At 34.9% G+C, this 27,617-nt stretch overlaps 2 protein-coding genes across 5 annotated transcripts in view; one reads left to right on the top strand and one right to left on the bottom strand.

Moving 5' to 3' along the window:
- TBCK (TBC1 domain containing kinase) overlaps nucleotides 1-624 on the bottom strand; it is a 187,804-nt gene extending 187,180 nt beyond the window's left edge. For all 3 annotated transcript variants that reach the window (XM_065907571.1, XM_065907572.1, XM_065907570.1), the window contains exon 1: nucleotides 348-624. The gene's annotated coding sequence lies outside the window, so the exon portion shown is untranslated. The remainder of the gene's footprint in view (nucleotides 1-347) is intronic.
- Nucleotides 156-26,174, top strand: AIMP1 (aminoacyl tRNA synthetase complex interacting multifunctional protein 1). 2 transcript variants are annotated; one of them, XM_065907574.1, is made up of 7 exons: nucleotides 156-174; nucleotides 8,761-8,894; nucleotides 10,878-10,991; nucleotides 13,120-13,284; nucleotides 19,726-19,937; nucleotides 22,964-23,132; nucleotides 25,933-26,174. In XM_065907574.1, exons 2-7 carry the CDS (start codon nucleotides 8,786-8,788, stop codon nucleotides 26,097-26,099), a joined length of 936 nt encoding a protein of 311 aa, XP_065763646.1. In that variant the 5' UTR covers nucleotides 156-174; nucleotides 8,761-8,785; the 3' UTR covers nucleotides 26,100-26,174. The 2 variants fall into 2 exon arrangements, with proteins under 2 accessions (XP_065763646.1, XP_065763645.1); XM_065907573.1 differs by lacking the exon at nucleotides 156-174 and adding an exon at nucleotides 840-977.
- The last annotated feature ends 1,443 nt before the right edge of the window (nucleotides 26,175-27,617 follow it).

Here is a 27,617-nt window from a genome sequence, read left to right as displayed (position 1 = left end):
ATAACTGACTAAGCCTTTGAAAACAAGAAACAAACTCCAAAGCAAGAGTTCGAATCTACGTTGACTAGTGGAGAGCCGAATCCACCTTCTCTCAGCTCCTCTTTCAACCTTCCTTTGGAAAGGTCAGGCAGCAGTTCCTTTTAAAAAGCTGCCTACAGTTCTCAATGGACCCAGGTGAGTAGGGAGAAGGAGGGCTGTGGGTGGGGATTGGAAACTGTGATCAGTAACCAAAAGCAGCACCGGTGACCTCTTTCAATCACAGCGGGAAGTGCGGGGCCACTCGCTGCACCTGACCTTCCTCTACCTCCCGTCACACCCACCCATAAAAAACTGGGAAACCCAAATACCTGCCTCTGGGTCTGGGGCCGCAGGCTGACACAAAGATAAGGGAATGGAGCTGCTACAGAGGGCCCCAGAGCTGTCGTTGTGGCTGGCGTTGCCGCTATTGCTTAGGGCACCAGGCCGCGCATTGCAGGTACTTCTACAAAAGAGGCTGCTCCTGGAGCTCCGCGAGCTCCAAGACTGCCCTCTGCCCGCGAGCGAAGTCAGCGGGGCTTGCCAGCTCGGAATCCGGCCAAGGAGAACGAGCCCGGCGCTCTCCGCTGACAGCTCCCCGCTCTCCCAGCTTCCCGCAGCTCGGCCCTTTCCTCTGACATCACAGATTCTGCGACGGAATTCTAAGAAAGACCCCGGCGACTGGCATCTTGCCTCTTGCCCAACCTGGCGAGAAAAGGTAGAGACCGAGGAAGAGGTGCAGGATGATTGGCGTTATTTACTGAGGGAGTGGACGACAGGGAATGTGGTGTGGCTGCGCACAGGAAAGCGGGGGACAGAGAATTTGGAGTGGACTCTGTAGACCGCTCGGGCGTTTAACGAGGACACCTTATTGGGTCCTTTCTCACTGCCTCCGTGAGGCGGAGGCGCTGCTTACCTGCTCCCGGCCGAGGCTGCTGAGGTGCATCAGTCCACCAATACATGTGAGTGTTGGCTGCAGCGGGTCCCGGGGAGGGCGGATTACGATCGTAGGAGTCCTCGTTCCCTTACTGGCCTTCGGGAGATAGGACCTGGCCTGCGGGTACTGGTGGGAAGGCCCCAGCACAGCAGCGCTGATCTAGGCCTGAGGAAACATGGACGAGCTTGGGACCTCTTGAAGGAGCCAAGTTTGAAAAACGGCACGCGGGGCCGAGGGAAAGGATGTTAGTGGAAAAAGTATATGCGCAAACATGTTTACTTTTGTGTGTGAGAGAGATCACTGGGTGTAGTGATAGGAATTCGCTCTTTGCACAGGTCCACCGTGTTCCAGGCACCGTTTTAGGCGTTGGTAAAAAGACTGAGTAAAACAGATAAAAATTCCTTTCTCCCGTAGTTCATGTTTAATTGAGGAAGACATATATTAAACAGAGTTTAAAACATGACCGTGTCTTAGGTGGTAATGAGTGCTGAAAAGTTGTAAAGCAGGGAAGGGGGATATGGCTTGAAATTTTAGTGTGGCTATTGAAGGTCTCACAGAAAAGGTCACTCTCAAGTAGAGGTGACAGAAACAAGAGAGTTAATTGTAAGACTAGTTGGGGGCGGGGGGCTTCTCTAGTGGTTCAGTTGTAGAGAATCCATCTGCTAATGCAGGATATACAGATTCAATCCCTGGTCCAGAAAGCTCACTTGGAAAAGGAAATGGCACATTATTCCGGTATTCTTGCCTGAAAATCCCCATGGACAGAGAAGCCTGACGGGCTAGAGTCCATAGGGTCACAAAGAGTCAGATGGGATTTAGTGACTGAACACCAACCGTATTTTGCGGTAGTGGAGTCAGGGTGAGGGATCAAACACTGCAAAAGCCATCAGGCAGAAACTCGCCTGAACAGCAAGGAAGCCTGTAGGTCAGAGTTGAGTGAAGAAGTTAAAGCTAGAGAAAGAATCAGAGAGCAGGAACAGGTCATGAAGGATCTCGGAGGGCATCTAGGTCATTGAAGGGTTTTGGGCAGTGAAGGGTGATATCCTGACTGCCTTTTTGAAAGGACCTCTCTGGCTGCTGTACAGAATAGACTGGAGAGAATAGGGTGAGAGAATAGGGTGAAAGACCAGGTAGGAGACCTGTGCACGAATTCTGGGGAGTTATGGCAGTGGCTTAACTAAGGGTGGTTAGAAATGGCCAGTGAGATGTTCAGTCCTCATAATTTAGTTATGCAAGAATTTTAATGGATGATGAGTTAATCTTTTTTAATTTTGTTTGGGGAACACTTTAAAATGACTCCTAGTGTGAGGTTAGGAGTATCAAACATAAGTTAAAATCATGGCTTTACTGTTTGATATTTGAATGGTTTTAGACAAGTCACATAATTTCTCTGAGTTTATCTAAACTGGAACTGTTGTGTCACAAGGTTGTAAAGATTAAGTGACAGTGTATGTAATATGCCAGGCCCATTAAAATAGTGGCTACTATTATTAACTGTGTTCTTGGATTAGAAATGGAAAAAAAAATAGTGGTGAGTGCACCTATAAGGTAAAGGTTTGGTTAAATCCTATAGGGAAAAATCTGACCAGATAAAGATGACCTTGTTTGGTAGAGGGTCTTGGGAAACCAAGACATATCCCTTTTAAAATTTTATGTACATATCACTGGACAAAAAGCTTTTCTGTGTTAATGGCCATAGTGTTTGAAATACATGGACTGTCTTCTCTTAGCCATACTCTCATAGCCATCCCTTATGGGCTACAGCATTCCCTGTGTCCTCATTCATAAAGGGGAAGAAGGCTCTGGTGAGTAAAGAAAAATAATCAAGAATAAATCCAAATTTCCACTTGTAAAATGATTGTCACAGGGATGTAATGTACACCGTAGTGTCTATGGTTAATAATAGTTTTGCATATTAGAAAATAGGAGACTGAATCTTGATGGTACTCATCATAAGAAAAAAAATTGTAACTATGTATGATAAAGAATGTTAACTGGATTATTGTGGCGCTCACCTTGCAACCCAATAAAAAATTGGGCAGAATATCTAATAGACATTTCTCCAAAGCAGACATACAGGTGGCCAAAAGGCACATGAAAAATGCTCAACGTCACTATTAGAGAAATGCAAATCAAAACTATAGTGAGTTATCACCTTACATCAGTCAGAATGGCCATCATCAAAAAAAATCTACAAATTTTCATTGCTGTAGAGGGTGTGGAGGAAAGGAAACCCTCCTGCACTGTTGGTGGGAATGTAAATTGGTGCAGCCACTGTGAATAACAGCATGGAGATTCTTTAAAAAACTAAAATTAAACCTACCATATGATCCTGCAATCCCAGTCCTGGGAAGATAGCTGAAGAAAACTGTAATTCGGAAAGATACATGCACCCCAGTGTTTACCTAAGCATTATTTATTCCAAGAAGTGGAAGCAACTTAAATGTCCATCAAAGAGATGAATGGATAAAGAAGATATGGTGTGTATAGAAACACACGTGTGCACACACACACACACACATATGCACAATGAAATACTACTCAGCCATAAAAAAGAATGAAATAATGCCATGTGCAGCCCCATGGATGAACCTAGAGATTATCATACTAAGTGAAGTTAAGTCAGAGAGAGAATGACAAATATCATACGATATCACTTATATGTAGAATCTAAAAATGAACTTATTTGCCAAACAGAAACAGACTCATAGATGTAGAAAGCAAACTTACAGTTACCAAAAGGGGAAGATGGAGCAGGGGGCTGTAAATTAGGAATTTGGGAGTAACTTTCACTACTTTATATAGAATGGGTTAAGTAACATGGGCCTACTGTATAGCAGGGAACTATGCTTAGTATTTTGTAACAACCTATATGGGAAAAAAATCTAGAAAAGAACGTGTGAGTGTGTGTGTGTGTGTGTGTGTGTGTGTATCTGAATTACTTTGCTGTGCACCTTTAACTAATACAACATTGTAAATCAGCTATACTTCAGTAATAAAGTCACAGCTAGTGAATGTGTGGCAGAGCTGAAATTTGAATTCATTCCCTGATCACATACTTGAAAGCCAAAAGCAGTAAATTCAAAGCAGATATTTCAGTACATAATACAGGATGTGACTAAATGTAAGAGAGCATTAGATCAGTTAAATCAGCTATGGTTTTTTCCTTAATTACTGGAGCCATTTTACAATTGACGGCATCTTATATTTAATGAGATACAATACTTAGAGTGTCTAAGGAGAATATAAATTTTTAGCTAATTGCAATTCTGAAACAGCCAAATCAGATATTTTGAGAAATAGAGAATCACTTCCAAATTTTTGTGGAATTCTTTATACTATAAAGTAAAAATGAAAATCTGCAGTTAAAACTTCCATTTCAAAGCAATTGTTTGATTGTTTGGTTCCTAACATTGAGAGATTGGGGTAGAAGATTTGTTAATTTTTAAAATACTGGCAATGTAAAATCAGAGTGGGGAAGACTACTGAAGAGGTTGCTGAAGTAAAGGGAAGCCGTTTAGAAATAATAGGACTCTCAGGGACTTCCTTCACGGTTCAGTGGTTAAGGCCTCGCCTTCCAATGCAGAGAGTGTGAGTTTGATCCCTAGTCAGAGAGCTATGATCCCAAATGCCTTGTGGCAAAAAAAAAAAAAAAAAAAAAAAAACCATAAAACACAGGCAGTATTGTAACAAATTCAATAAAAAAATTTTTTTTTAATTGGTCCAGTTTAAAAAAAAAGCTTAAAAAAGGAATCTCAGAAATAATCTTTTTTGTATGTGTTTTAATGATTAAGATACAATCTAAGTTCATGTATTTCATAAAACCAGCTTCACCTGATTTTATGATTAGTGACATCTTACAGCAGCATTTTAGGTTTGATGAAATATGGTGGTTATGTTGAAAAAAATAATGTGAAAGGGCAGAGTAACTTAGCTAATACTTTTCAAAGCTTTTTATCATAAAAATTTATTTTTTAAAATTTAGTAGAGGAAAAAGGGAAAAAAGCTTTGACTCTTACTATCCAAATACAGTTAACATACTGGGTATACTGTTTTCTTCTCTGTAAATGTTTTAGATTTGTAATTACTGTGCATGCAGTTAAGTAGTATATCTATTTTAATCACATAATCTTTTCTTTTTTTTAAATTTTGGTGCAGAGTAAGTCAGCACTCCCAAACTGTTGTAGAAAATACTTGTTCAAGTAAATTTTAATAGCTTGTTGTTGGTTAGTATTCCGTGGCTAAATACTTTGGGAAGTGCTTCATAATCATATCCTTTATTGAAATTATAGCTTGGGCATTAAAAGAGCTAATTCCAGAATCAGACAGACCTAAGTTTTAATCCTCATTTACTAACTAGCCACATGACCTGAGGCAAATTAATTTTAAGTCTATTTTTCTTCTATATATAATGGAGATAATTACTGTATTTGTGGCTGATCTGTGTAAAGCATTTAGCCAGCCCACAATAAATGCTCTGCAGAAGTTACCTATTATTAACTTTATCATCTGTGAGAAATCCTATGTGTATTAGCATATTGAAAACTCTGAGGAGAGTAAGCAGGCCTCAAATTTTGAAATCCAATGAATACTAAGTGTAAAATAGAACACTGTGGAGCAGTCGTCACACAGCAGTGAGATGAGCACCAGGTTGAATGATAAAACATTTGTCTGAACTTAAAGCAGTGATGTTGTTAAGCTAGCACTGTTGCCCTGAACATGAAAGTGGAAAGTGGAAGTGTTCGTTGCTCAGTGGTGTTTGACTCTTTGCAACCCCACGAGCTGTAGCCCGCCAGACTCCTCTGTCCATTCTCCAGGCATGAATCCTGGAGTGGGTAGCCAGTCGCTTCTTTGACCAGTACCTGTAGAAAACCGAGATGGCTTCATCCACGATTATTTTATGTATGAATGGTTGAATAGGATCCTTCTGTATTCTAAGTATTTTACGATTTCATGGCTCACATAAGTGTTTTCCAGTAACATTTCTGTCTGTTACTGTTTTCTTTTTTCTTTCTTATTTCTCCTGTTTTGTTTATCCACTTAGTAGTTAGAGAATTCATTTTTATTGAATGTTTAAGGTAGTTTATGTTTCCAAGTTTTGCTTTTTACCAATTTAAAACTAGACCTTAGTCTAAGCAAGTATTTTTACACTTATGGCTAAGTATATAAATTATACTTCTGTTTATAATATATTAACTAAATTAATATATATATGTTATCTTTATATGGATAGTATATTAGTGTCCTGCAGTATTTATAAGAAAAGTTGGATCGTGTTTTATCTGTTTGTATTTGAGTGAGAGATACATACATTTTATTGAGAAAAAACTTTCTTATAAAAATGTTTAAAGTTTACTTATAAAATAAAGTTTGCTTATAGATATGTTTAAAACTGATGTTAAAACATTTTCTACCAAATGAATTATCTACTTGTCTTAACTAGCTGTAATTTTTTTCCTGTTTTCAGTTTGTGATAATAATATATTGGTTTCCCTGGAATGGCTCGTCTTTTCACTTTATATATCCTAACCTCTCACCATTAGATAACAAAGGTTTTGAGGATTATTTATCATCTCCCTTTATCTCATTGTTTCCTCTTATGTGTACATCTGTTTATATGTTTAACTTATTTGTGTTTCTGTGTTTTGAAACATGGCATTTTCTTTTCCTAAACTTAGCCTGTGCTTCATTATGTATCACAAAAGTTATATTTTACTTAACTCATTATTATAACTATGTTTTCCAGGTAGTTCATAGATTTATTTCAGTAAAATTATAGATCATTTTTGCTTGTACACTAGGATTTATTACCTGTATTTTGTGAATTATTTTTAGTCTAAGTTTTGAAGCTGTGTTTTGTAAGTTAGGGCACATGTTTCATATTTGGTTTTCTAAGCAACTTGATGTATTTATGAGATGACTTTGTGGACCTACTGTTCAATTTATGAGACCTGTTTTACACTTAAATCTATTTATTTCATATCTGTTAAGGTAAGTTTACTAGGGTTTTTTCTAATGTGTATCACTAATTTCACATTTATCTTAGTATCACTCATCAAATTTTTCATTGGTGTGAAAGCAAAAGTTACAACTTACATCAAATAACTTACGCCAAATCAAATCATTGTTTCGTTAGCGATAGCTGTTTTCACCTATTGAAATATGTAATATTTGGTTATTACTTATGTTAAACTGAAATAGATGTCAAACTAAAAGAATGCTGTAACTGGGATCCTAAAAGTTCAAAAAAAATAACTTTTTAACTTTAAAATTTCATCATGTGTCCGTGTATTTTTCTCTTAAAATTCTGGCTTTGCAGACATTTGAGGAACAATAACAGGGTTATTGCGTATTCACTTTTGGTTAAAGAAAATTGGCAGAATTTAAGAAGTTATATCTTCATTTTCACTCTTGTACATTTTTTTCCCTCTATTTTTCTAAGCTATTAAGTAATAGCCCATGGAGCAGTTTACTGTAGCTTTTCCAGATTAACCACCTTTGCCCCATTTATATTTTCTTTATTACCAGCAACTTTATTTTTATAGGGTTTTTAAAACTGCTTCTATATCATACATTGTCACCATCAGCATAAAGATTTTGAGGGTTGGTTTTCTTTTTATAAAAAAAAATCTCAGTATTCTTTGCCTAATAATTTGAAATTTAAAACAATCTTATATTATTTGTCCACTATTAGACAGTTTTTTAATAAAAAAATGTCACCACTGGATGTGTATCATTTATTTAAAATTAGAACTATTTCAACAATGTTTGTGTCATTCTTTGAACTGTAAACTGATGTTAAATTAGGTAAAAAGCAATTCTTAATATTGTTAATGATTAACTTTTGTCATTGTGACTGTCTTAATATTTGGCAGTATAAATTTTATGAATTTGGCTTCAAAGGTTTGAACTTTTGAACATGATGAATTAATCTCAGAATTTTGCTTATATATGCATTATCTGCATACTGATAGGATGTCTTCTAATTTCTATGAATTATTATAAAATTAAAATTCTATTCTACACAAGAAAATCAAATTATATAATATACAGCATTCTATATATGTCATGTCAGTGTATGTGTATATAATAGATATTATATTAAAATGTATTCTATCAGAATTTTATAATATATAGAATTCTATATATAATATCAGTGTCTATGTATATAGAATTCTCTCTCTCTGTATATATATATATATAATATACACTGACATTATATCTCAGTGTGTATATGATTAATATTGATATTTTCCTAATTATTGATCTTTTTCCTTTAATATTGTCTTTCCTAGTTTACATGTTCTTCCTTACATGTAAGTTTGTACATAATTGAATAGACAGTAGAAATATCCAATGAAAGATATATATATATATATATGAAAGAAACATATAAAGAAGAAATATAAAAATATAAGAAATATAAAAAAGAAACATATAAAGAAGAAATTCAGTAATTGTCTTTACTTTGGAACTCAGGTATAGTATTCAGTTATCTCTTAGTTAAGGTTGTTATTAGTCTGTCTCTTAGTGTTCCTGTCTTAAAGTGACATAAGCTTTAAAACTTTCCAACCTGAAATATGATTAAATATCATATTTTCTGCTTTTGGGGAAAAATTGACTTTCTTTTCCAATCAGAGTGAGGAATTAATGTTAACATTTCTGCCTCTTAATTGATTTGTTTTTCTAATATATGGTTCTATTGCAGTAGAAAATGTTTTTCCTTTCAGACTGCTTGTTCATGGTGTCCTGTACAATAAACTTACTCATTCTGCAGTATAATGTATCACTTTCATTTTTTCATTTAGGAGTTTCTGCCGTTTCTTGGCAAAAATGGCAACCAGTGATGCTGTTCTGAAGAGATTGGAGCAGAAGGGTGCAGAAGCAGATCAAATTATTGAATATCTTAAGCAACAAGTTGCTCTTCTTAAGGAGAAAGCAAGTAAGAAAATTTGAAAATTTAAGTTTTCTAGGAAGATACTTAAAATGAATTCATATAGTGACAGCAAAAAAAATATGTTTACCAGATACAGTATTACTTCACAGTCTTGATGATGACTTCTGTATTCTTTTAATATTGCAATTGTGAGTGAACAAATATTCTGGGATTAAGATAAGTTAGAATTGGTGTATGGTGAACACGTAATATTATTTAGAGAAAACAAGGTATTAATTCAAGACTAATAAAGAAAAATTAATATTTAAAATAAGTTGGTATAGAGCTAGACACTAAAAATGAAGAAAGCTGGGTAAAATCAAATAGAAACTCAAATATCTCCTTTAACTTCATGTAAAAGAAAATCTTTACTTGCACATTGTTCTTTTGTCGGGTATTTTCTGAAATGACTTTTATAGTTTCTCCAGTGCTTATGTTTTACCTCGAAATTGCTATGATGTATTCAAAAAAATATCAAATCTAAATTTCTGCTTCCAGAATTTAGGTTGTTTTTTGTATATTTTATTTCTCAATAGCCAGTGGTAATGCTATGAAAATTCCAAAATCTTTTACCATCACTTATTTAAATAAATGCTTTTCTCTGCTACATAAAACTGAATGACTTACAGAATCCTACATACACTATCTAAAAATTTTTCCCTTTATCAAATTTTTATTCTTTTTAAATACTATTTTATTTATTTTTATAATATTTTATAAATACTTTTTCTTACTGTTTTTCTTAAAATTTAGAAAGGATTTTTCTTACTATTTTTTAAAATTCTTAATATTTCTTTCCATTAGAAAGATGAAGAGGTTATAGAGATGTATGTAATATAGAAGAGAATTAAAAAGGAAGTAATTTATGGAGAGTAGTCGTAATAAACATTATATGTAAGTAAATACATGGGCAGGACTATACTGCTTGACACAAGAAAATCACATGCTGTGGGATTCGCATACAGGGAATCAGCAGAAATGCAGCAGGCATAGTACAGGTTAATATAATAGTGTGCCTTTGTATTGGCAATTCAGATACCAAAATCAGCTTTGAGTCTTGTTTCTGACTTACTCAAAATGATGAGTGATGTTTCTTTAGTAGAATTCTTGAACAAAACAAAGTACAGTCCACTCTTGATTTGCATGATTCTTGATTCCTAGAAACTCAGAGTGTAATGAAAATGTTTAAAAATGTTTAAATGTAAAAAATAGCTAGAAATTAGGCTCAGATAATAAACAGGGTTTCACCTGTGCATCTGTATAGTGTCACTGCAAAATCCTGCAGGATGTGAGACAGTTCTTCATTTCACAGGAGTATTTAGCCTATTGCAGAATATCTAAAATTCCTGACCTCTGCCCTCCAAATGCCAGTACTGGCTCCCATTATTCGTGACAGCCAAAAATTCCCTTACAGATTTTCAAAGTCCCACCTAGAGAGCAGTACCAACCCCACTGAGAATCCTTGTCTTTTATATTTTGTATACCCTATTGCTCACCTTTAACACACTATGTTGGGCAAATCATTTCATTTAATGTTTCACCAGCTCTACTTTTGAGACATTAGGAATTAAAGAGTTTTCATTTCCTTTCACAAGATATTGATTAAAAAGGAAGAAATGAGAACAATTTTTTGTTGTTTGGTATCATTATTAGATCTTAGACTTTTGGTGAAAAAAGTTTAATATATCTGATATTTGTCATTCAGTTAAACTGTTACTAACACTGAATGAGGTTCTAACATTGTCATAGCATTTTTATAAAAGCTAGGAAAATGATTGGTAAAACCTCTTCTGTTGTTTTTACTTCACAGATTTTCTCCCTTTCTCTTTTAAATATCATGTTGTTTTAATAAATATTAAACTGATACAAAGGAACTGGTGAAACATGGTTCTAGCTTTGTTTATACTGGCTATGCTTTTATTAAGTAGTATTCATAAGAAACCTTTTAAAAAACACAGCTATATCTTAACTGGTGGTTCTTGATCCCAGTTTTGCAGGCAACTTTGAGAGAAGAGAAGAAACTTCGAGTTGAAAATGCCAAATTGAAGAAGGAAATTGAAGGATTGAAACAAGAGCTAATTAAGGCAGAGATTCAAAATGGAGGTGATTAATTATAGAAATGATAGGTTGATTCATAACAATAATTATTACATTCTTTATTAAATTGGGTTTTACTCTGATTACTCGTCTCATCCTCACAGCTGCCCTTCTCATGCATTTATCTTCTTTCATTGAAGAGAAAATACAGACTTAGAAAAGGCAGATATATGATCTTGCCTATGGTAATGCAGAAAGTGCCAAAATTGGAGTTTAGAGAACTTCACTTTTAATCTCTACTGTGATCATCACTGATTCCCTATTAAACTCAATCATCACTGTTCCCTATTGAATAGTTGTTGAAAATAAGCCATGATAGTATTTAGTTAACATTTATTAAGTTTTGCTGTATGCCAGGCACTACCAAGTGGTTCATGTACGTTATGTATTTTATCCTTAAAATCTTTTGTACACAGATATTGCTTATACATTGAAGCTTAGAGATGTAATTTGCCTGAAATCGAATAATCTTTTTTAAGTTATCCAAATCAGCAGATAATTATTATTTCACCTGATATGTTGTAAATGAAATGAAAGTTTTTATTAAATTGTTTTAAAAGTGTCTAGATAAAGTCATGTTATTATAAAACAGCATTAGTAAAATAGGAATAGATGGAGCTTCTCACTACTAAACGATGCAGTAACTTCCAAGGAACTTTACAAATACCTCAGAAAAGTGGTTTGAATATTGGCTGGAAAATAAGCCATGTCATAATCCCTCACAAGATTATATTCTCCCATGTTTACTAGGCAGTGAATATGTTTTTCACATTGCTGGAGCAGTGTTCTTTAAAACATTTTTTGAAATAAAATTAGGAACAAGTAATGCTGCTGTCTATTAATTCTGATATAAAAATGACTATTACTAAAACATCTTTCCAACTGATTGTCCTCAGGTTAAGACAAAACCTGAGTGAAAAACATGCCATCTTGCCAAACCATGAGAGGTGTAGTCTCTGGAAACAGACAGCCTGGGTATAAAATCTTATATCCCTAGTTCACTATGTATGTGATGAACCAGCTTCTTAACTTTATGTATTGTTTATTAAGTTAGATTTTATGCTTGGTTACTCATGAGAAAGGCGGCATGCATTTATCATCTTATACCGAAGAGAAAATAGCAACTTAAAAAAGGCAAATAAGTGATCTTGCCTAAGATCATGCAAAAAGTGTCAAATTGGAGTTTAGAAAGATGCACTTTTAATCTCTGTGATGTAATTGAAAGCTGCACTTCTAATCTCTCTGGTCAACCTTCTGGCTCAGGTTTGGTCATCTATAAACGTGGATACTGCTTAGGGTATTTATAAGAATTGTAAGAGTTAATTCAGGTAAAGCATTTTGAAAAGTGTTTGGGACACAGTAAGTTCATAATAAATACTAGTTTATATGTTTGTTATCTGTAATTTTCTCAGTTTAGTCATTAGTGAATGAAGGAGAATAATGCATTTATTCTTTATGGTTAAAAGATACTTAATTTCCTGGCAGCCTTTTAACAGTCTTAGATAGTAGAGATTTGATAATCATATATGCTGAATTTTCTTTTTTAAGAAGAGTTCATATTCTACCATATGACCTAGCAGTTCACTCCCAGTTATACATATCCAAAAAACCAAACTCTAATTAGAAAGGATTACATCCACCCCAATTTTCCAGCGGTAAAAAAGCATGAAATTTTGCCATTTGCAGCAACAAGGGTGGACTCAGGGTATTATGCCAAGTGAGATAAGTTGGACAGAAAAAGTCAAATACTTATAGATGGAATCTAAAAATTACAACAAACTAGTGAATACAATTTTAAAAAGTTGACTCATAGATATAGGGAACAAAAGAGTGGTTACCACCAGAGAGAGGTAAAGCGGGGGCAATATTGGATTTGGGGATTAAGAGGTACAAATAATTGTGTATCAGATAAGCTACAAGGATATATTATACATCATGGGGAATATAGGCAATATTTTATAATAACTATAAATATAGTATAATGTTTAAAATTGTTAATCACTATATTGAACACCTGTAACATATAATATTATATATCAACTGTATTTGTTTCAAAATAGTTTATGATTCACAGTTTCATAGTTTTCTGTTTGTTTGTTTAACATAAATGACATTATTTCATTTTCTTTGTCAGTAAAACAAATACCATTTCCATCTGGTACTCCACTAAAAACTGATTCTACGGTTTCTGAAAATGAGATACAGTCTATACCAATAACCGTATCTTCTGGTGCTAAAGAGCAAGTAAAAGGAGGAGGAGGAGAAGAAAAGAAGATGAAAGAGAAAACTGAAAAGAAAGGTATTTTTTAATAGTTAAATTTATTTGGCACTTGATTAGTTTACCAAATGTCAGCATTATTTATAATGGTGTCAGGAAGAAAGTTCAAACTTTTATGAATTAGAATAAAGTTTAAGAACAGTAGGATAATGGAACTTTAAAGGTGGGCCCTCAGGGGTGTGTAAAAGTTGACCAGGTTGGCAGGGTAAGAGTGCCTTGAGGTAGAGGGACTAGCATAACTAAAACCGGAAAGTAGAGAACCATATGTAGTTTGGTATGAGTGAATTTGAATGTATTTGTAGAGAACAGTTTCAGAGAAATCACAGGTAGAAAGTTGGCTTAGAAGTAGTCATGAAGATAGGAAAGCAATATTCCAGTCAAAGTGGAGTGTCTGAACTAGCATTGGGGTGTTAACATTTTAGGAATCTGTAAGAACTGAAGTAGAAAGTATATCACTGTCCACTTAGACAACGAGTAGAAATCTTGCAGTCAACCTTAACACTGTCCCTCAATTTTCGTACGTAATTGACTACCAAAACCTGTATAGTCATATCTTAGGGATATTGCAGGTTCATTTCCAGACCATCAAAATAAAGGAGATAGTACAAGAAAGCAAGTTACAAGAATTTTTTGGTTTCCATATGAAATTTATGCTTATACTATAATGTGGTCTATTAAGTGGTCGATAGCAGTATACCTTAAAAAAAATGTACATACCTTAATTAATACCTTTATTGCTAAAACATGCTGACCATCACCTGAACCTTTAGCAAGTCATAATCTTTTTGATGGGGGAGAGTCTTTTTTCAGTGTTGATGGCTGCTGACTGATTAAGCTTATGGTTGCTATTGGTTGGCTGGCTATGGCAGTTTTTTAAAATAAGACAACAATGAAGTTTGCTGTATTAGTTGAATCTTCCTCACAAACTGTTTATCTGTAGCACAGAATTCTGTTTGATAGCATTTTATCCACAATAGAACTTCTTCCCAAATTGGAGTCAGTCTTCTCAAACCCTGCCAACTGCTTTATCAGCCAAATTTATGTAATGTCCTAAATCGTTAATTACATTTCAACTATCTTCACAGCCTCTTCACTAGGAGTTGATTCCATGTCAAGAAACGACTTTCTTTGCTCATTCATTAGAAGCAATTCCTTATTCACTAATATTTTATCATGAGATTGCAGCAATTTAGTCACATCTTTAGGCTCCACTTGTAATTTTGGATCTCTTGCTCAATCTGCAGTTTCTTCCTCCACTGAAATCTACAACTCCTCAAAGTTATACGTGAGAGTGGGAATCGACTTATTCCCAACTCCTGTTAATGTTGATATTTGGCCTCTTTCCATGAATTCTTAATGGCAACTGGAATGGTGAATAATCTCCAGAAGGTTTTCAATTTACTTTGCATCATTCTGTCAGAGGAATTACTATATGTGGCAGCTATAGCTTTAAAAAGTGTATTTCTTAAGAATAAGACTTGAAAGTCAAGTTTATTTCTTGATCCATGGGCTGTAGAATAGATGTTGTATTAACAGACATGAAAACAAGCTTAATCTCACTACACATCTTTATTAGAGCTCTTGGGTGACCAGGTGGATTGCCAGTGAGCAGTAACATTTTGAAAGAAATCATTCTTGTGAGGTGAAAGTCTCTCAACAGTGGGCTTAAAATATTTTGTAAACAATGTCGTAAATAGATGTACTGTTATCCAGGCTTTGTTGTTCGATTTATAGAGCACAAGCAGAATAGATTTAGTGTCATTTGTAAGGGCCAGAGGATTTTCAGAATGGTAAATGAGCCTTGGCTTCAGCTTAAGGTCACCAGCTACATTAGCCCCTAAGAAGAAAGCCAGCCTGTCCTTTGAAGCCAGGCATTGACTTCTCCTCTAACTATGGAAGTCCTAGGTGGCGTCTTCTTACGATAGAAGGCTTACTATTTTTATCTACTTGAAAATCTGTTGTTCAATGTAACCACTTCATTAATTATCTTAACTGGACCTTCTGAATTGCAGCTTTTACAGCACTTGCTGCTTCACCTTGAATTTTTATGTTATGAAGACAACTTCTCCCCTTCAATCTCATGAACCAAGCGCTACTAGCTTTAACCTTTTGTTTTTGCAAATTTCTCATCTCTCTCAGCCTTCACACAATTGAAGAGAGTTAAGCTTGGTTCTGGGTTAGGCTTTGGCTTAAAGGAATATTATGTCTGGTTTCCTGTTCTCTTCAGGCCATTAAATCTTTCTCCATATTATCAACATGACTGTTTTGCTTTCTTATCATTCATGTTTTCTCTGGAGTAGCACTTTTATTCTTCTTCAACAACTTTTTTCTTTACATTCACAATTTGGCTGTTTGGCACAAGAGATCCAGCTTTTGGCCTGTGTTGGGTTTCAACATGCATGCCTCACTAAGCTTAATCATTCCTAGCTTTTAAATGTGAAGAATATGTGACTCTTCTTTTCACTTGATCACTTATTAAAGGCCATTGTAGGGTTCTGTTTTTTTTTAGTGACAAAGATTTTTAAAGTTTTGTTGTTGCTTTTACACTTCAGAGTCTTGTATTGATGTCTTAGTCATACCTTTATGCAACAAAAACATATACATTTAAACTCATTTTTGGTATTATTGGACCATAATGTTCTAAGAGTTCTATCCAATAGAAATATAGCATGAAGTGTATATATAGTTTAACATTTTTGAGCAATCTCATTAATTTCAAAAAAGTGAAATTAATTTTAATAATACTTGTAATCTAATACATTCAAAATATTATTTGAACATATAACCAAAATAGAAATTATAAATGAGATATTTGCATTCTCTTTCTTCATTGTAGGGTTCTTAATTGGCTTAATTTAGACCCGAGGAAAGGGAAGGAGACAGATGGGTTGGCTGATGGTAGAACAGTCAGAACACACACAATTTTTAAGTTCAGCCTTTTATATGGGCATGGTTTGTGGTACCCCAAAGCATGTACAATACTGACATCAAAGATCTCAAGACCATAAATCACCACAACAAATAAAATAATAATGAAAAAATTTGAAATATTTTGAGGATTACCAAAATGTGACACTAAGACACAGAGTGACAAGCGCTGTTGAAAGAACGGTGTCAGGAAAGTTACCTGATGCAGAGTCACCACAAGCCTTCAGTCTGTAAATAATGCGGTTATCTGCAGAGCATGGTAAAGGGAAGAACAGGAAAATCAGCTTTGGCTGTGATTCCTGCCACCAGAACCCATCTGGAGCCCAGTTCTGTGCCTGCGTTTTGTTAGGTGCTGCCAGGTAATTCAGGCTTCCCAGGTAGCTCAGTGGTAAAGAATTCACCTGCCAGTGTAGGAGACAGAGGAGATACAGGTTTGATCCCTGGGTTGGGAAGATCCCTTGGAGGAGGAAATGGCAGCCTACTCTGGTATTCCAAATACCATGGACAGAGGAGCCTGGTGGGTTACGGTCCATGGGGTCACTAAGAGTCCGACGCAACTGGAGTGCCTCAGCATGTTGTGACACCAGGTAGTTCAGGTTCTCGTGATCTCATCTGAATTAATGTTAAAGCCTCATGTTTTCTAGTTTGTCCTTACCTGGCTGCTAAAGCTATTTTTCTAATCATAAATCTGACTCCTTACTTATTAACTTTCTTTTATTCCTTTCTGGACTTCATGTTCCCAAATGTCAAAAAATACATTTTTATAATTCATTACACCTGCCTCTCATGGTACTTAAACTCTTTAAAATTTTTTTGGAAAATATAAAAGGGCTGAGGGATTGGTGAACTGATCTAAGCCATTTTAGCGCCTAACTCCCGTCAGTTCCTTTTGATAAGCATGAATAGCTTCTCGGTGCTGTGCATCCTCTCCTACATCACCTCACCACTAGGTGGGGTGGTTACAGTGAAAGCAGGTCAGACTGATTCTTTCTTTTCATGAGTTTTATTAAGTAGGCATAAAACATTCATGCAGCCTGTTTTTATAAGTTTGGTAAAAAGTCCACCCTCAAAGAGGATGCAGTATTGTGGCCGCAAGATCAGTCGACCTCGTGGTTAAATGAGACAACAAAGTTTTCCTTTCGAGGAGGGAGCGTCCAAGACCAAATGAGATCTAGGTCTTGAATACCTGTGTTCAGCAGAACTTTCTCTTCTGTATAGCTAGGTTATCCGACACAGTAGACATAGCCATGTGTGGCTGCTGAGCGTTTAAAAACATGTCTAGTATGACTAAAGAACTGAATTTTAAATTATTTTAAGTTTAAATGTTAAAAACTGTATGGAGTCAGCAACTACTGTATGGGACAGTGCTGGGATAGAGGGCTGTTTCTTCAGTGTTGGCTGCCAAGATTGCAGGATTCCAGAATTCTGCTCTCGCAAGGGTTCTGGCACCCATACAATCTTTCTGTACTGCACTTGGGAGCATCACTCATTTGTTAATGAAACATTTCTAAAGTCTCTTTATGATGACTAACAAAGTTCTTGGTATGGAATTTCATATTTACACTCACCTGTGTAATGTGGATTCCTGGAAAAGATATTTCAAATGCCTAGAGACTGAAGTTTTAAAATTCATGAATATAGCTATATCATATTGTTACAGTAGTATGTATGTTATTGTTGTTGAGTCACTTACATGTGTCCAACTCTCTGTGACTCCATGGACTGTAGCTTGGCAGGCTCCTCTTATCTGTGGGGTTCTTCAGTAAAGAATACTGGAGTGGGTTGCCATATGTAGTATTTTAAAATAAATACATAGTTTATTACCCAAAGATAACTATTAAGATTTTTATAGTAATTATATATAAATATATATTTCTTTATCATTAGATCTCTAACTGTTTTAAAAAATCTTTGCTGATATGTTACATAGAAAGTGGTATTTTTTTAAATATTTGCTAATGAGACTAAAACTTTTATCATTTATTTTGAACTAGCTCTACCTCCTCTTTTATAAGCAATCTTTGTGAAAATTGTGAATGTCTTTTATGCAAAATCATCTATTCCCACTCCAGACAGAATTACTCTTCCTTGTGCTTCTGTATTTCTTTTTATTTGTAATGTTCATCACGTGTTCATTATGCATATCTTTTTTTTCCTTTAACACTATTTATTTTATTTACAGCCATGCTGAGTCTTCAGTGCAGACTTTTCTCTAGTTGTGGCAAGTGGGCACTGCTGTCCAGTTCTTGTGCACTGGCTTCTCACTGAAGCGGCTTGTCTGTTGCAGAGTACGGGCCCTGGGACACTCAGGACTGCAGCAGTTGCAGCTTGTGGGTTCAATAGTTGTGGCTCCAGGGCGCAGGCTCACTCGTAGAGCACAGGCTCAATAGTTGGCATACAAGCTTAGCTGCGTCACCACATGTAGAATCTTCCTGGATCACGGGGGGTCAAACCCACGTCTCCTGCATTGGCAGGTGGATCCTTTTCCACTGAGCCACCAGGGAAGCCCACATCTGTCTGTCTGATGAGAGACTGTTGGTGCCTGGCTAGTGTGGGCCACTCATCTTACTTTTTTCAGTGCTTTAGATCTCAGTAAATATTTATCCAAAGATGAAACAAAGAAGTAGTTAAGAAACAATGCTTTCAAGTCATAACGGCTTATATCCTACAGATTAGGAGGTAAATAAGTTTATGTTTTGTCTTACTTTTTTTTTGTGCCAGAGAAGATAAATGTAAACTGTAGGAATTTGAACTGTATTCAAGTTGCATTTTGACTGAATGGCTAAAGTGATCTTATGCTTATAAGAGTTATATTATCGGCATGTAAATAAAAGTAGAATTTTGAAAACATAATCGGAATAAAATATTTTCTTCCACTCAAGTAGTTTCTGTAGACAAATCTAAAGTCCTAATAAGTCTTCAGAGGAATATAAGAAATTTAGAAATTCATTGTATATGTACTGGTATGTTTAAGTGGTGAGGGACACATTTTATCAGTGAAATTATATTTGACTGTAGTTCATGCTGTCAGTTGGCTACTTATGATATTTTTTCTAAAGAATTTTTCACTCTTATAGAGTCACAGTAAATCTTAAAGGATTTTTTTCCCACTGTTTCAGGGAAAGGGAAATTTTTTCTGTAGAGGGTTATTTACAGACTATAATGTCTCTGTTAAAATTACTCCACTTTGCCAGAGTACCAAAGCATGCATAGACAATATATAAATTAATGAACATGATTTTGTTTTAGTAAAACTATTTCACAGGCAGCAGGCTGGATTTGACCTTGAGCCATAGATTATCAACATCTACTCTGTGTCTTTAACTAGACATATAGACAGTTCAACAGAGAAATAGCTTAGAGGGGACTCAAGATGTTGTGACGTGGATAATTCTTTCCTTTGTTACTCAAATGAAGATAGAAGATAAATCCTTTTTTTTTTTCTTTTAAACTCATCAGAATCAATACTGTGGAGATTTTCATACTGTATTTTTGTTTTACTTCTGAAATTTACCCTTTGTAACTATTTTTTAGGAGAGAAAAAGGAGAAAAAACAGCAACCAGTAGCAGGAAGTGCTGACTCTAAGCCTGTTGATGTTTCCCGTCTGGATCTTCGAATTGGTTGTATCATCACTGCCAGAAAACACCCTGATGCAGATTCTTTGTATGTAGAAGAAGTAGATGTTGGAGAAACAGCCCCAAGAACAGTAGTCAGTGGCCTGGTGAATCATGTTCCTCTTGAACAGGTAATCTATATAACTAAAATTATTTCTACATATGTATTTTGGTGTCAGTTCCTCTTTCTTAATGTTTTTTCTTGTAATTTTTATCAGACCACACAACATGAGTCAATATTGATTAATTCAGTTGATTATTTGAATATGATAAATCCACCAAAAAATGCACAGAACTATCAAAAACTTGCAAAAGATCTGTAAATTAAGATCAAAGCATGACCATAGAAAGAAGAAATGATGTATTATTTTTTCTCAGTTTTTAAAAGTATTTTTAGTTTGTTATTTTATCATCACTGTTTCATCACAGAATTTTATTCCCTGATTTTAATTTTAAAATCACCATTATATAAGCTCAGAAAGCACCAATCCAAAATTAAGAAAACAAGCTTTTTATCTTTATAACTCAAGTATTTTCATACTGGAAGAAGAAAGAGGAGAGGGGATCGTGAAGATTGAACTTGAACTTTTTAATGGTATTTCTTTATTCATTAAAAATAGCATGTTTTGAAATTTTATTTTTAGATATTTAACTATATCTATATTTCCAGTGTCAAAGACATTAATAATTTTTAACTTGCTCTCTCTAGACATCTTCTATAGTAATTTGCATCATCTATTTCCTCTGCTCCATGGTACTTCAGAGATACTGCAAAGACCATAGTCTCCAACATTAAAATAGTTCTGCCTCTTGGTTCTTTGCCAACTCCGTTGCTATTTGGCTTTGTGAACTTGCACAAGTCCCTACGTTAATTCATTCTTATTTCTAGATGCTGATAGTTACTGCAGATCTGCACAGTGCCAGGAACTGTTGTAGGCAAATGAATGGAAAGAAAGAAAGCAAGATAGGTAGATAGATGAATGATAGATTTGTTTAAAAAAAAGAAAACCCTGGGACTTCCCTGGTGGTCCAGTAGTTAAGAATCTGCCTTCCAATGCAGCAGATGTAGGTTTGATCCCTGGTTGAGGATCTAAGATCCCACATCCATGGGGCAACTAGAAAGAACTCTGTGTGTAGCAGCTACTAAACCTGTGTGCTCGGAAGGTAACACGCCGCAGCTCAGAGCCTGCGTGCCACAACAAAGGCCCCCCACTGCCAATAATGATCATAAAATAAACGAGAGGCTCATATCCCTATGGGAAGCTCATATCCCTATGGGAGAATCAGAACTTCCATGATATGTAGTGTGTTGATATCAGGAAAAAAATAAAGTAAGGAAAGAATCTAAAAAATACTGAAGCTAGGGAAGAAAAGTGGCCAGGGAAGAGCAAAGTGGTATTTAAGTAAAGGTCTAAGAAAATGAAGAAAACAAATTGTTCTGTCTTATGGAATAGCATTTTCAGGCAGCCCTGAATCAGATGTTATTCTGGGATGTTCAAAGAACAGCAGGAAGCCAGTGTCATTGTAGCAAACTAAATAACGGGAAATGTCATGGGAGATGAAGTCAGAGATAAGGATGCCAAATGCTGTAGGGTCCTACAGATAGTTGTAAAGACCTTGGCTTTTTTTCTGAATGAGATGAAAGCCCCTGGAGGATTTTTGAGCTAAGGGGTAATATGGTCTGTCTCACATATTAATATTATCATCTGGTTGCTTTGTTGAGGGAAGAAAGATGGAATTAAGGAGATCAGTGAAGAAATTTCTCTTATCTATGAAAAAAGGTAGACGACACTGGTGTGTGCTTTTTCTTTTGAACATTCATTTTGTATAGGACCAGGACCCTCTCATAACAACTTATGAAGTTAGGTTCATGCGGAGTCCTGGAGAAAGAACCAATTGATCTTGAGCCAGCTTAAATTCAAAAAACTCCTCCTCATTGGGGCTTCAACTTTTTTGTTCTCCTAAGTTACAGACTAGTTCTTCTCTTCCAAAAGCTGTCATTCACAGCCATATGCAAAGTGATTTATATACATATCTGTATCTAACCATCAAGTCAGTACTAGTCAGCAGTCTATAATGTAACTGCACTTAGCTCCCTAAAACTGTATACCAAATTTTGTACATTTGTTTATTTTTCTAAGGTAAAAGTCTACAGCTGTCATCTGATTCTTAACAGATTGCATCTGGCTAACCCTGTTGTTTTTCTTGTACATATTTGATGTAACTTTTTTTATTACATTCCCATATATGTGGCATCTTAACGTCATTTAATGTCTGAAGAGAATAAGAATTCATGAAGATCACCAAAAAGGGGGCCTTTTCCATTTGAACCTTAGGTTCATTTTTTTAAATCTTAGAATGTGGGGAATAAATTTGTACATAACATTTATTTATAAAACCATGTTTCATCTAGAATGTGTCTTGTCCCCACATGCAGTGACCCTTCTTGTATGTTATTTTGTTTTAAACCTACTGAAAGAATTTAAACAACTGTGTCCCTTATTTTTGTTCATTGAGGAAAAAGTTGAGACTTCAACTCTTGAAGTTTAAAGAAATTTCTGTTTACTTCTGTAACAAATTATAGAAATAGCTGTCACTGTTTGTTTGTTATGCTGTGCATAAAGCTTAAATTGTTAAGTGATCAGTGTTTTTTAATTTAGGAAATGAATCTTGCATAGTATTGAAAGTGATCAAGCATGTAGGAGAAAAAAACATGCATTTATTTTAGTGCTATTGCTAAGTTAAATGTTTTATATATATGTTGTGATTTAATCATTGTGGCGTCTTTATATCATTTCCCTCATTTTGTGAGGAAACAGGGAGATCAACTTTATGAGTCTCATTGCTAGTACATGAGAACTAGCAATAAAATTTAAAACCAAATCTGTTTTACTCAGTCATTTCTTTATTTTTAAGTGAAATATGATTGCCTCTGCTGTTTGATCTATAATGCATTGTCAGTTTGTAGAATTTTTTTTTTTTTCATGTTGATATAAGGCTTCTTTAACAACATAAGATTTTGGACACAGATAAGGATAAAACAGCCACAAAAATAGAACATTTGATATTTAGCATATTAGATGTACCTTAATGTATTCTAGATAAGATTATTCTAAATCTTTATATATCTTTAATCATCAATGTATATTTCACACAGATGCAAAATCGGATGGTGGTTTTACTTTGTAACCTGAAACCTGCAAAGATGAGGGGAGTAGTATCTCAGGCAATGGTGATGTGTGCAAGTTCACCAGAGAAAGTAGAAATCTTGGCACCTCCTAATGGATCTGTTCCTGGGGACAGAATTACTTTTGATGCTTTCCCTGGTAAGTATTTATTAGTTACTGTTTGTAGTTTGGGAATCATGGTTCTGAAAGCTATGTTTGGAATGTTTAAATTTAAAATCACTCCTATATATGACTTGTAAGACTTTACACTAAATGAGCATTGTTAGTGATATTTTTGTTTATTGAGATTGACATAAGATGGTACATTAAGCACAACTGTCTAATTATTCCTCAATTTGCATAAAACAAATTGAATAAAACACTCAAATTGCATAAAGCACCAGAGAGATTGTACCCTAAGTGAAATACTAATTTTGATACCTACCTAAGAGTGTGATATGGATAGAGAACCAGTTAATGTGCTACAAAATCATTTAAGTGTAGATTATCTCAGAATGCAATGGAAAAATGAAGAGATGAAAAGTTCAGACAGGGAGCCAAAAATGTATAATTCTCAAAGTCAACCTAGTAATATACTTGCATATGCTTTTACTAGCCTTTAGGATTTAGAGGAAATCTCTAAGTTGAAATTCATTTTTTTTTAAATAATCTAAAAGGAAGGTTCATTTCATATTGTTTCTTCTCTCTAGTAAAGTGCTCCTGAGACAGATGAAGCTTCCTAATATGTGAGAAAGTTTCTCCAAATAGGTCTTTTGAAGCAGTAAAGAAAGGATGCTTGGCAGATGTAGAATAAACATTTCTTTCATAAAAGTGGAAGACCTCTTAAGAGGAAAAACAGAAATTAAAAGACTGTATTGCCTTTTGGTTCTAGGAGGACGCAATCACCATTGCTTACCGGGAAATCAAAACACTTCCCCAAACCTTGTGCTTTTGGTTAGGATGTCATGTTTATACCTCACGCATCTGAAATTTTATTTTTCTAAATTGAAATGGAATGAAAATAGAAGTGAACTTTTTCTTTTAAGATTCAGCATACACTGAGGAAAAAGAAAAAAATCTCGGTTTGTCTTTTCAGGTTAATATTTGCCTTCTTTTTACTTAAATATTTAAGATGAGTGCATTTTAAGTTTTATTTTTCTATGTAAATTGTTAAGTCAGGTAAATATTTCAGCACTTGAATCAGTTGTTATTATCTGAACATTGCTGTTAAGTCATGTGGAGTTTTTTTTAAGATACTCAGTGACTTAGCTTAGAGATGCTAACAGCCCAGAGTGGGCTGTCGCCTTTACCATATTTTTTAATCTTTCAATCTCTTTGGCTGTTGGTGTGTGTTTATATCTACATCATTGCAGTCTAAAATTCCTTTCATATTCATAGTTTCTCCTTGTGCTTTAGTAAATGGATATGTAGATAACATATAAAAAATTTTCTAAAGTGAAAGGGAAAAACCTAACATTTAAGTGGCCCATGCAGTTGTTTGAATTATACTCTTATAACTTATAAAATGCTTGACCAAGCTGAACAGCATCAAATAATTGATAAACTTGGAGACGTGAGGTCTGTTAATTCTCATCCTGCTTATGCACATCAGTTACTGCTTCTGTAGCAGTAAATCTGAAAGGAAATAACAGTTAATACTGTGTATGCAACAGATCATTAGTCTTACTGTATTTTTTTTTTCTTTTCCCAGAGAGAGCCATGGTTTATCTGTACTTTATTTTTCAGCATATGTTTTACATTTTAAAGCTTAAGGTGTCTGCTGGTACATTTTGATGTTCATTTGATGTGCTCAGTGTCTACAGATTTACATTTCATGTTATAGTAAGTGTGATATAGAAATTGCATTTAGGGCTCAAACCTTTGAATTGTTAATTGGCTTTGAATAACGATTTTCTAACTACAAAGCCATTGCTTCCATAAAGTTTAGAAGATGCCACGTAATATATTTAGAATAATGGCTAAAACCCCTCCCCACTCCTTTTTTAGTCTTAAATCAATTATTTCAATATCTAGTCCCTAAAGTATCAACCAAAAATAACTTGAACACAATATTACAGCAAGAAGACAAAGACATTGACACTCCCTCCTCTTTCTTTTCCTTTTTTTTTTTGAGAATGCACTGGTTTTAGTCTCATAATAAATGGAAATTTGCATTCAGACTTTTCTGAGATCATTATTCCGGTTGGTTTTGAGTCTTTTTAATAAATCTGAGTTGATGGTTAATCTCAAAGCATGTATAAGTGCAAGACTCTTTAGCTTTTGGACCCAATTACTCTTTAAAAATGGGGTGTTTTTTTGGTGTTGAGTGGTATGAGTTTTTTATATGTTTTAGATATCAGTACCTTATCAGCCAAATTGTTTGCAAGCTTCTTTTCTCATTCAGCTGGTTCTCTTTCTATCTCACCAAGTAGAATGGGAAGCAGATGAAATTTAGAGTAGTTACCATATTTAGCTAGATAGCCCTAACACTTAAGTTATTTCCAGTACTGTAGGAAATCTTTAAGTACTGTAGCAGCAATTTAGTCCTTTCTTTTGTAGAAATATATAGTACAGCATAAGCTGCTTCTGCCATGTATAAAAATGCAACACATCAAATTATGCTCTCATCTGTTCAAAATCTTTATTTTTTTATATGTAGTGATAAAATGAGTATCTTGTATTTTCATTCTAATCATTTGGGGAATAAATTAGCTGTACAACTGTTTCTTAAAAGAGTAAAAAATAATACCTTTAACATTTGTAAGGAAATGACAAGATGTTTTACCAATCAAGAATATAAAAGTGCTGATGTCATAAAAATAAGGTAAGTGTTAAAAGTAAATATTGAGATTCTTATCATATCTAAAGATCAGAGAGTGTATCTAGGACAATTCACTAGAAATCTCTGATGACAGTTTGTTAATATGTTAGCTATGTATTATCTTCCCTCTCCCAACAGGAGAGCCTGACAAGGAGCTGAATCCTAAGAAGAAGATTTGGGAGCAGATCCAGCCTGATCTTTACACTAATGATGTATGCGTGGCTACATACAAAGGCGCTCCCTTTGAGGTGAAAGGGAAGGGAGTGTGTAGGGCTCAAACTATGGCCAACAGTGGAATAAAATAAAACACTTCAGTTTCTGAAATACTTTAGAGAAAGCAATAAAAAGAAATACATTTGTCACTCATACCTAAAATATAACTGGCTCATTTTTGTGGTTATTTCTCTTCCAGATTTGAGTAGTCTTTTACCTGGTATGTATTGTTTTCCATTGATTAGAGAAGCACTACATTTTTACCTGTAGTTTTTGAGCCTACAAGGAGCAATTTGCCTGTGTTTCATGATGATTTATTGTTCAGTGATTGTGTTGGCTAGCACATTGCTTTTTCTTTATACATTTAGAAAACTTCAGATTAACATTTAGTTTCTCATTTGTAGGCACATGTTGCATGCAATGTGAAGCCCTTGGCTTTTTAGTATCTTTATTATAAATGTCTTCTCTTTAAAAAGACAAGTAAAAATTTCTGTCAGGCTCATTAACTAGTCATGTTGTAATGGTATTGAAAATGACCATCTGTTGATTCTAAAGAGCCAAACAGCATAAAAACTAGGAGACATGGCATTTGAACATTATTGTTATTGCTTGCTAGAGAAACCCAGATTTGTATACTTACAGTGGTTTTTTAAAATTTTATTTTTTTAATTAATTAATTAATTAATTTTACTTTACAACATTGTATTGGTTTTGCCATACATTGACTTGACTCCGCCATGGGTGTACATGTATTCCCCATCCTGAACCCCCCTCCCACCTTCCTCCCCATCCCGTCCCTCAAGGTCATCCCAGTGCACCAGCCCCGAGCACCCTGTATCATGTATAGAACCTGGACTGGCGATTTGTTTCACATATGATAATATACATGTTTCACTGCCATTCTCCCAAACCATCCCACCCTCGCCCTCTCCCACAGAGTTCAAAAGACTGTTCAATACATCTGTGTCTCTCTTGCTGTCTTGCATACGGGGTTATCGGTACCATCTTTCTAAATTCCATATATATGAGTTAGTATATTGTATTGGTCTTTATCTTTCTGGCTTACTTCACTCTGTATAATGGGCTCCAGTTTCATCCACCTCATTAGAACTGATTCAAATATATTCTTTTTAATGGCCGAGTAGTATTCCATTGTGTATATGTACCACAGCTTTCTTATCCATTCATTTGCTGATGGACATCTAGGTTGCTTCCATGTCCTGGCTATTATAAACAGTGCTGCGATGAACATTGGGTTACACGTGTCTCTTTCAATTCTGGTTTCCTCTGTGTATGCCCAGCAGTGGGATTGCTGGGTCATATGGCAGTTCTATTTCCAGTTTTTTAAGGAATCTCTACACTGTTCTCCATAGTGGCGACAGTGACTTTTTTTTTTAAAAGACTGAAACTTCCAACTATGTAGTGAACTTATTTTTTGCATCTAACAAAATAGTAAATAATAATAGTAATAAATCTTGACTAATTCTAAAGAATAAACACATTGTAAAGTGTTGCTAATGTAGTTTCCATTAAACTGACCATAAACGCAATAGTCCACCTTTTAACCTAGGTGACTTCAAAGATTCTTTAGATACCTAATACAAGATTAT

Source organism: Muntiacus reevesi, chromosome 16 (assembly GCF_963930625.1).
Source record: "Muntiacus reevesi chromosome 16, mMunRee1.1, whole genome shotgun sequence".
Classification (NCBI taxonomy): domain Eukaryota; kingdom Metazoa; phylum Chordata; class Mammalia; order Artiodactyla; family Cervidae; genus Muntiacus; species Muntiacus reevesi.
The sequence above is the reverse complement of the archived record's forward strand: the minus strand, read 5'-3'. Positions and strand labels throughout refer to the sequence as shown.